The sequence below is a fragment of the Podarcis muralis genome, chromosome 6 (assembly GCF_964188315.1).
Source record: "Podarcis muralis chromosome 6, rPodMur119.hap1.1, whole genome shotgun sequence".
Taxonomy (NCBI): Eukaryota; Metazoa; Chordata; class Lepidosauria; order Squamata; family Lacertidae; genus Podarcis; species Podarcis muralis.
Window position 1 is genome coordinate 9,303,629 of NC_135660.1, and position 9,386 is coordinate 9,313,014.

General features: G+C 44.8%; 1 protein-coding gene and 1 long non-coding RNA gene across 9 annotated transcripts in view; one reads left to right on the plus strand and one right to left on the minus strand.

The window, feature by feature from the left end:
* The window catches only part of MCF2L2 (MCF.2 cell line derived transforming sequence-like 2), a 224,741-nt gene extending 221,865 nt beyond the window's left edge, over positions 1-2,876 (plus strand). For all 8 annotated transcript variants that reach the window (XM_077929727.1, XM_077929726.1, XM_077929730.1 and 5 more), the window contains 2 exons: positions 321-424; positions 1,911-2,876. In XM_077929727.1, coding sequence (XP_077785853.1) covers positions 321-424; positions 1,911-2,011 — 205 coding nt within the window. In that variant the 3' untranslated portion in view covers positions 2,012-2,876. The remainder of the gene's footprint in view (positions 1-320; positions 425-1,910) is intronic.
* Positions 1-9,386, minus strand: part of LOC114598039 (uncharacterized) — a 35,757-nt gene that overhangs the window by 4,284 nt on the left and 22,087 nt on the right. The window lies entirely within an intron of this gene.

Consider the following 9,386-nt stretch of genomic DNA (forward strand, 5'->3'; position numbering starts at 1 on the left):
GAGTGTTGCTTGCTCCCCCCACCCCCAATAAATAAATAAAAATAGTATATGCACAAGCCCTCCAATTATTTTCACGGAGAATTCTTGATAGGGGGTTGTGAAACCAAACTTGCAAAATGTCACAATTGGGGGCATGTTTCCGAATGCATGAAAAACGACTGATCAGATTTGCCCTGTTTTTGTCCTCCAACGCCTCTCTGTAACAAGCTTCGTTGTCCAAATCCGGGGATATTGTAGGAATTTCCTTGGAGGCTACAGCAGTAGCGGCATCACTGAGGGGGAAAAGATGGTGATTCTATATATTTCCTTTGAACGTTCAGGTTAGTGAAGAAGTTGGTTTCTGAGAAAACAGACTGGGTCCCTTCCAGTCTGCTGCAGCCGGCAGATGGCGACACCAGCAACATCCGCAACATCAGCAACGCAGGTAACCAACATTTCACAGTCTTTGGAAAGCTCTGTGCTGTTCCCTTTCTTAACAATCACTGCTTTTAACTCTGAAGATTATTGTGCAGCAGGAAATTGTAGACCTTTAAGAGCTCTGTTTCTCAGCTAGGAGAGAGATCTGTAGTCTTATGGTTTTGTTTGTTCAGGCATGGCCAAACTTGGCCCTCCAGCTGCTTTGGGACTACAATTCCCATCATCCCGGACCACTAGTCCTGTTAGCTAGGGATGATGGGAGTTGTAGTCCCAAAACAGCTGGAGGGCCAAGTTTGGCCATGACTGTGTTTATTGGATTTCTTACCCACTCTTTACCATAAAGTCCAAAGATGGGTTACAGCAATATAAAAGTAAATCAGCTAAATCAGAAAAATTGAGTGGATCCCAGGTTGTTGTTTTATGCATAGAAAACTAACTAAATAAATATTATAAAAGAAAAAAGCAACCAACAACAATAATCAGGTGTCAAAGGGCAGGATAAAAAAACTGTGTCTTCGGCATATGCAGTGAAAGCGATGAAGATGCTAGACACACCTCTTTGGAGAGGAAATTCCACAGCTTAGAGCAGGCGTCAGCAAACTTTTAAAGCAGGGGGCCGGTCCACTGTCCCTCGGACCCTGTGGGGGGCCAGACTATATTGGAGGGAGGAATGAACGAATTCCTATGCCCCACAAATAACCCAGAGATGCATTTTAAATAAAAGCACACATTCTACTCATGTAAAAACACGCTGATTCCTGGACTGGGCCAAATTTAGAAGGCGATTGGGCCGTATCCGGCCCCTGGGCCTTAGTTTGCCTACCCATGGCTTAGACTTAGAGGCTGCCTCAAAGAATGCCTTTTCCCAAGCCACCACCACTTGAACTTCTGAGGGCAGTGGCAATACCAAGAGATACCAAGAGGGAAATAGGTAAAGGGACCCCTGACCTTTAGGTCCAGTTGTGACCGACTCTGGGGTTGCGGTGCTCATCTCGCTTTCTTGGCCGAGGGAGCCGGTGTACAGCTTCCGGGTCACGTGGCCAGCGGGACTAAGCCGCTTCTGGCAAACCATAGCAGCGCACAGAAACGCCATTTACCTTCCCGCCGGAGCGGTACCTATTTATCTACTTGCACTTTGACATGCTTTTGAACTGCTAGGTGGGCAGGAGCAGGGACCGAGCAACGGGAGCTCACCCCGTTGCGGGGATTCAAACCGCGACCTTCTGATTGGCAAGTCCTAGGCTCTGTGGTTTAACCCACAGCGCCACCCACATCCCAAGAGGGAAATAGAGAGATGTTAATCAGAAAATGCAGAATCTAGAACTTAGATTCAGCTGCAGATGAGGTCTGAGATGGTTGCAGTGGCCTTATCTTTCATGAAACTTGGGATCCATTTGGTGGGTGGAAAATCGTTATGCGAATATGCACACACCATACCCAGCATCTCTGCAAGAGAGTTCCTCATTACCAATAGAGATGTGTTCCTCTTTCAGATGTCTACGGTGGTACCTGCAGCACAGCACCCACAAATTCAGAAATGAAGGAGAGCGAGCTGACAAGAAGCTTAACAGCTGAACAGAAGGCTGGGAGTTGAACACACCTTGACACATTTCCTCAGGACTCCATCTTCTTCTCTACTTACTGGTGGACGCTGGACCAAATCGCCTTTCCCACAAGCTCTGAACTTAAGAATTCTGTGAAATTTCATCAGCATGGAACATATTTTTTAAAAATTAAAAAAAACTCAACAACTCGCTAATCTAGGAAATATGGAGGATAATGGAAACTTCAGAGGTATCTTAGAACTTGACAAATGAATCGACAGTATGCTTTTTTTATACTGCATTTTTGGAACCATTGAAAAGGGTGTTGCCTAAATTAGGCTGACAGCATTGAAGGCCTTCAGCTTTGTGGCTATGTTGGTTAAATACTGGACTATTTAAAGAAAGGTCTGCAGATTCCACAGGAGATATTCTGTTGCAGAGGCCATCTCAAATTCCTCCATCCATTCAGATCAGCTGCTCAGCCTCTCCTCAACCGCAGGCTTGATTTCCTCAAGACAATCATGGTCGGCAAGAACAACGGAAATAGGTTGGGTGAAGAAAATACCGTTCCTGAACCTGAGCCAACTAGGACGCCTTTGCTCAACAGCAAAGGATGCAACCTGCTTTGGGATACGATCTTCTGTCCACAGAATGTTTTGAGTGGTGGCTGGGAGAAGATGGGCATCTTGGGACCTGTTGGGCAAAAGCAAGGAACGGTGACTGTGAAGGCAGTTATGGGGTTTGTCTGTCGTTTCAAGAGGGTGCCTTTGTTTCCCCCAGTTTGTGATTGAGGGAACATATCCTCTGCATTTGGTGCTGACAATTCTGTCTGATGCTGCCATTCAGGGCTCCACACTTCATTTTGGAACATTGTCATATGCTGGGCTCTTGAACAGGATACATTCACACCCCCCCTCCCCAAAAAAATAATGCTTCCCCCATGTGATGTCCTCTACTTGTTTAGGTGCTTGCAAATGGACCTACGGCTGACGAGAACGTGTGGTCATCTTAAAGGTCTGTTGCCATGCCATCTTATTTCGAGGAAGACTGTGCCATCCCTCTGCTGCAACGGACAATGTCACAATGTTCCCCTTCCCTCCGCTTTCAAATCCCTGAAACAGAAGGCACTTCCAGAAATATATAAAGGTGTTTTTGCATGAAGGCATATTGATGGTGATTGGGAAGCGTAGGTCCCACAAAGCTGCTATAGTAGTGTGATGTTTGATATGAATTTTGGACTAGGAATAGGGCTACTTGATGGGTGCTGTATGTAAGGCTGGTAAACAGAGAAAAATCCATATAAAGTCACCTCCACTTGGCATCTGGTCAGTCCCCCTTGCAGCTGTTTGTGCAGTTGGGCTGGCTCTGGCTGTGCTGTGGGGGAGCAGCCCAGAATTTATGTGAGCGTTAAACCGGCAGGAGGGCTTTGCAGAAAGGCTTCTTTGCGTTGCAGTACTGTGACTGAAATTTTAGGCCATTTCCACAGAAAATTCCTCAGCAACATAATTCCAATTTAAAGTGTCTGTTCTGCTCCCACTTCTGAGCAATTTTCAGTATGCAGATTGAATATCTGATATGGAGCCCTCAACCAGTGGAAGTGGTACACTCCAGCACACATTTTTTTTAAAAAATCAGAAACAAAGATGGAGGAGCAAATTAGCCTCCTGCTGGTGAGAGCTGGCATGGCTTTGGATAATGCAATTTGGCCACCTTTGGATTTCCTTGCATGTAAACACAAGCATGTAAACACAACAGGGGACACAGGTGGCGCTGTGGGTTAAACCACAGAGCCTAGGACTTGCCAATCAGAAGGTTGGCAGTTCGAATCCCTGTGACAGGAGTGCAAGTAGATAAATAGGTACCGCTCCGGCGGGAAGATAAACAGCGTTTCTGTGCACTGCTCTGGTTCACCAGAAGCGGCTTAGTCCCGCTGGCCACGTGACCCGGAAGCTGTATGCCGGCTCCCTCGGCCAATAAAGCGAGATGAGCACCGCAACCCCAGAGTCGGTCATGACTGGACCTAATGGTCAGGGGTCCCTTTACCTTTTAAACACAAGATGACACAGTTAAGAGCTGGTTTCCACATGTTGCAGCAGCAGCAGCGAATGCCCTAAAAACTTGCCCATGATGCCCACGTTCTCATGGCGAGAGCAGCCTGCAAACAACTGGAGTTACACAGATATCCAGCTGTGTGCCATTGCTGCGATTGCAATAGCCTGTTTTTCGGAGGCTGCAACAGCAGGACTTGCATGCAAAAAGGTATATGTGTTGCTTCCGGTTCACACAGCACTTCACCCATGCAGATGTGAGCCCACAAATTATTTGTGCAGCAAAGTCAATCAAATGGCCATATTTAATAAAGTAGTGCTCCTGCAAAATTGCAGTCGCTGATTGGGAGATGTTTATGATCATCAACATACTGCAGCCCCAGACTTCTAGAAATTCCATTGAGGTGTCTTCTGATTTCTGACCCTTTAGTTGAAAACATTATTGGCCCCCACCATGTTTTGCTTCTCAGCTGAAGGAGTCTCCAAATTTGAAGCTTGATTGTTGAAGTGGAGACAGGTTTTCAAAAATGCAAGAAAGCTACCAACTTCTGCGTATTTTCTACAATGCTCCATAAAGCCATATTACATGATTAATTGCACATCATAGGAGCGGTTCATACTCCTGATCCCCCCTGCTGTCAGGGGACATATGCATACAAATTTGGTGCCCCAATTGCTTTAAAAAGAAACTTCCCATAAATTGCTCCCTCTTCCCTACACAAAGGAAAGTGTGTTTGTTTGTACTGGGGGTGATAATGGAGACATCTGGTGTCCAGATCTGATGTTAAGGATGGGTTTAGACTAAATCAGAGTTGCGTTTCATTGGGATTCTAATACATGCATACAGACACAGGTGCCAATAGAATTTCAACAGGGTCTTCAAACAGTTCTATGCTGTTGCTTCTTATCCCTGCCCCTCCTCTATGAAGTGCAGCCATTTCATTTGCAGCTGGGATTCTCCATGCACAGCCAAACGAACTGTAGACAATCTTTCTTTCTGAACACCGTAAGCTACTATATATTACGCCAGTTGTGTGTGTGTGAGTACTTTATTTTGCAAATAAATTATACGTCCTTTTCTGTTTTTATAATGTACGGGAATAATACTGCGATGTATTGAAAAGGGGGAAATGTCTACCCACAGAGAGAGATCTGTGTGCAAGAGCAGGCTTTTGTACACACAGCCAATTCCACCCACATCATTCTCATTATCTGAGTCTCAGTGAATGAGTTAGGTAGAACTTTTCGTGTGTCATTGTTGCACACAGCTAGTTGCACATGACTCGAGCTGGATTGCAACCTGGAACTTTATGGTTTGGGCTCATTATTATTATTTTTAAAAGAAAAGGATCAGAATTTTTTTATATTAAAAAAATCATGTTCTAGGTGGCCAATGCTAAGATTTGCCATATGTGCTGCTGATAAATGCTTGTGGAGGGACATAAGCAGCCCACAGTTCCTATACCACTTGCAACATCAACCTTGGTGGTTTGCCAGCAATATAAGGAATTTGTACCACTACAAATGCTAAATGTCAGGCTAACATAATCAAAATCCACTTAATTAACACTTAGCACAAGATACCTTTTCCAGTTTTATTGAGGGTGTGTATGGAATAGGCACAGAAGCCTTTTCCAAAGCAAGAAAAATATGCGACATCACTCTTGCTAGGGCACTTCCAGTCTAAAGATATTATGTGCATTACCCCAGGGAGTCTACGTAAAAATGAAAAATAATATTAAATACGGTTGGGAGGAAATATGCACGTTTGATTTTTACTTTTGAAATAGCATGGAGAAAATGATGTAATATGTAGATTGATTAAAACCAACATGCATTGGTTTTAATGAGTCTACTCTAAGTATGATTTAGTTGGATATTGCCTAATCTACTTGCCCTCTTTTGGAAAAGACAGGTTTGTAGAATGTGGTTTAACAGACTCCTAAAGCAGAGGTTATTGGACTTTCTAGTAGCTTCAGGAAGCCTTTAATTTACCAGCTAGAATGCCATGGGGAGGCATGTTTGAAAGCAGGGGTAGGGGACATGTGGCCCTCTGAATGTTGCTAGACTACAACTCCCATCATTCCCTGACCATTTCTGCCGGGGCGGATGGGAATTAGAGTTCAACATCGACTGGTCGGCCACAGGTTTCCCACCTTTATTCTAAAAGATTCTCCTGGGAGATGCTCTAGGGCTAGGCCACACACTCGTGGAATCATAGAATTGTAGAGTTGGAAGGGACCGCAAGAGTCATGTAATCCAATCCCCACCAATGCAGGAATCCTTTGCCCATTATGGGGCTCGAACCCGCGAACCTGAGATTAGGAGTCTCATGCTCTACCAAGTGAGCTATCCTGTTGCGTCTCACCATCATCCTGCACAAACTGGGGCTGGAGCCTTGACCACACCACTTTCCAGTAAATGCACATTGCTCTGAACAGGGTCTGCTGGCAAACATTTGCCATAATTGATGTTCTGACCAAGAAAGAAGAACCCCACAGTTCCTCGGAACACACTCCGATAACCACTGCTCCATGGCATGACACCATGTTATGGATCCTCAGAAACGGCATTCCCGTGTGTTTCTCTAGGAAAGGCAAGCAGAAGTAGGAGGGAATGTCTCTACTGGGTTTCGCAAGAGTCCAAAAAACAACGAGACCCCAAATCTCTTAATCTCTTTACACCAGTTGTATGGTGCAGAACCACTCAACAAGAGGGTCAAAAACACTGGGAGATGTGGGGTTGAGGTGGCTGCCCCCATCACCACACCTCTCACTAAGCATAAGATTTGTGTGTTTCATTTCGAACTGATTCAGGGCATTAAACACACACACATACACACATCATTTCCTTAGGTATACCTAAGAACTGTGAAAGACATCTGGAGGCTTGAACAATCTCATGAGTTGGTTTAAGATTGTGGTGTTTCAAATAATCCTGTGCTGTATTTCGTACAGCAGAAAGATATTGTACTGGAACCGCTGCTAAAAAAAACAAAAAACTTTCTTCTGCAACTGCTACTTGGTCTGAGACGTGTAAGTTACCCCTTTTCCACATTGCGGGTAATGATGTTATTTGTAGTTTGTGGTTGCTGGAAGAGAGGCCGGTGGCGAATCACAGAAACTGCTCTTCTCTCTTTCCTACTTTCTTGTATCAGGACCGAATGTATGAATGTACTACAGAATATGTATGTTTGTGTGTGAAGCTGGACTTTCTGTAAATAGACCATTACGAACTGTGTAAAACCAACCCTTTGTTTGAACTTTATAAGAATTATAAATACTGTATTACAAAATTGCCTGCAAAACGGGTTTTTCAGCCTTATTCTGATTATTACTTGTTTTTAAATGCGTAACAATAAGGAGTGCAAGTTTGCACATGAGACTAGACGGGATATTAACAGTGTAGATGCAATTCTTGGTTAATTAAATTGCAGGTGGGAAGCCTTAGCAACCTTTGGAGTATGGGAGTCAGATTGGGATGGGAAGTTTAACACTTTCATGGTCATGATTCTGACAAAATCTCCTCTCTGATGCTGCTAGTTGCCTTTTAATGGAAGCCCTCAATGCATGTGCAGAAGCGGCCGAATCGCGACCCACACGTGCGCAGGCGCGGCGCTGCGGGTTGCGAACGTGCCTCCCGCTCGGATCACGTTCGCAACCTGAGGTTCCACTGTATTAAAATCGCCAGGACACTAGAAGATCGCAGAGCAACATGGATATCTTAGGAACTGGGATAACAGAGAGATGGTGCAAATATAAAGCACCCATACAATAAAAATGAAACACCAGCACAGAACTTGATAATATGGAGACAGCTTACAAGTTCTGGTCAGCTCATCTTGAAAAGGGATATTGGAGAGCTGCAAAGGGTTTAGAAAGGGGGATCCAAAATGGCCCAAAGGTTTAGCAACTCCTGTGTAATAAAAGGACATTTGGGTCTTTTTAGTTTCAGGCTGGGGGGGAGGCAAGTAAGAGGGAACATGACAGAGGTATAAAATTATGCTTTGTGTCAAGAAAATGGACAGGGAGAGATCCCACCTTGCCAAAAATGCTAGAAACCTGGGCCATCTGTAGAAGCTGAAAGTTGGAAGATTCAGGACAGACAAAATTAATAAATAACTATTTGCATGCATTCATTTACACATGCAAAAGGTTATTTATTGTTGTTGTTGATGATTTATTAAATTTGTATACCGCCGTTCATCCATAGATCTCAGGGCATTTCACAACATAAAATACAAAATAGAAACACAAAATACACGATAAAAACAAGAACAAAAAAACACAAACCAATAAACCTCTCTCCTCCCCACCCCTGAACCCATTTAAAAGGGGTCTGTGAGGTTAATCAGCCAAGGCCTAGTTGAAGAGGAATGTTTTCCCCTGGTGCCTAAAGGTGTCTAATGCATTGTTTCCCAACCTTGGGTCTCCAGCTGTTTTTGGACTACAATTCCCATCATCCCTTACCACTGGTCTTGCTAGCTAGGGATGATGGGAGTTGTAGTCTAAAAACAGCTGGAGACCCAAGGTTGGGAAACACTGGTAATGAATGTGCTAGCCGAACCTCCTTGGGAGAGCATTCCACAAACGGGGAGCCACTGCAGAAAATAGTTAAAACTATGGCATTTGCTTCCGCAAGGTGTAGTGATGGCTGCTAACTTGGATGGCTTTAACAGAGGATTAGACAAATTCATGGGGAATAATATCTGCAATGCCCTCTGGCTATGCTCTGCCTCTACAGTTGGAGGCAATAGGTTACTGGAAATCACAGACAGTAAGAGCTGTTGTTGCACCCAGACATGGGCATAGCCAGGATTTTTGTTAGGGAGGGGAGCCCTTTTGCGGGGGGGTGCAGAACCTCAGTTAGCTATGTATTTTTATTGATTTTTTTATTGATTTGGGGGAGGGCAGCTGCCTCTCTCTGCCCCGCCCCCTTGATGTTGCTACTTACTGTATGTGCCAGATTTACTGTAAGGAACAGACTACAAAAGCAGGAGAATTAAGGTTGCTTCCTGATGACCAGTGTGTTGAGCATTTATCCCTTTTGGTTTGCACAAAATTTGCAGGGAGGTTATACAAAACCTGCTGTTTATTGAGCACATATTCCGATTTGTTGGGGGGCAGGGAGTATTAAATGAAGTTGTGTTAAGTGCCGTATTTTTCGCCCCATAGGGCGCACTGGCCCATAGGGCGCACCTAGGGTTTTTTTTGGGGGGGGGAATAAAGAAAAAAAATGATTCCCCCCCCAGGCGTGGGGCTGGGGTGGGGAAAGCCCGAGCTTCCCCCGACCCCAGCCCCCAGAACAGGCTGCTGTCCGCAAGCCTAGGAAGCCTGGCGGGAAGTCGCGCCGGTCTCCAAAGGCTTGCGGATATCTG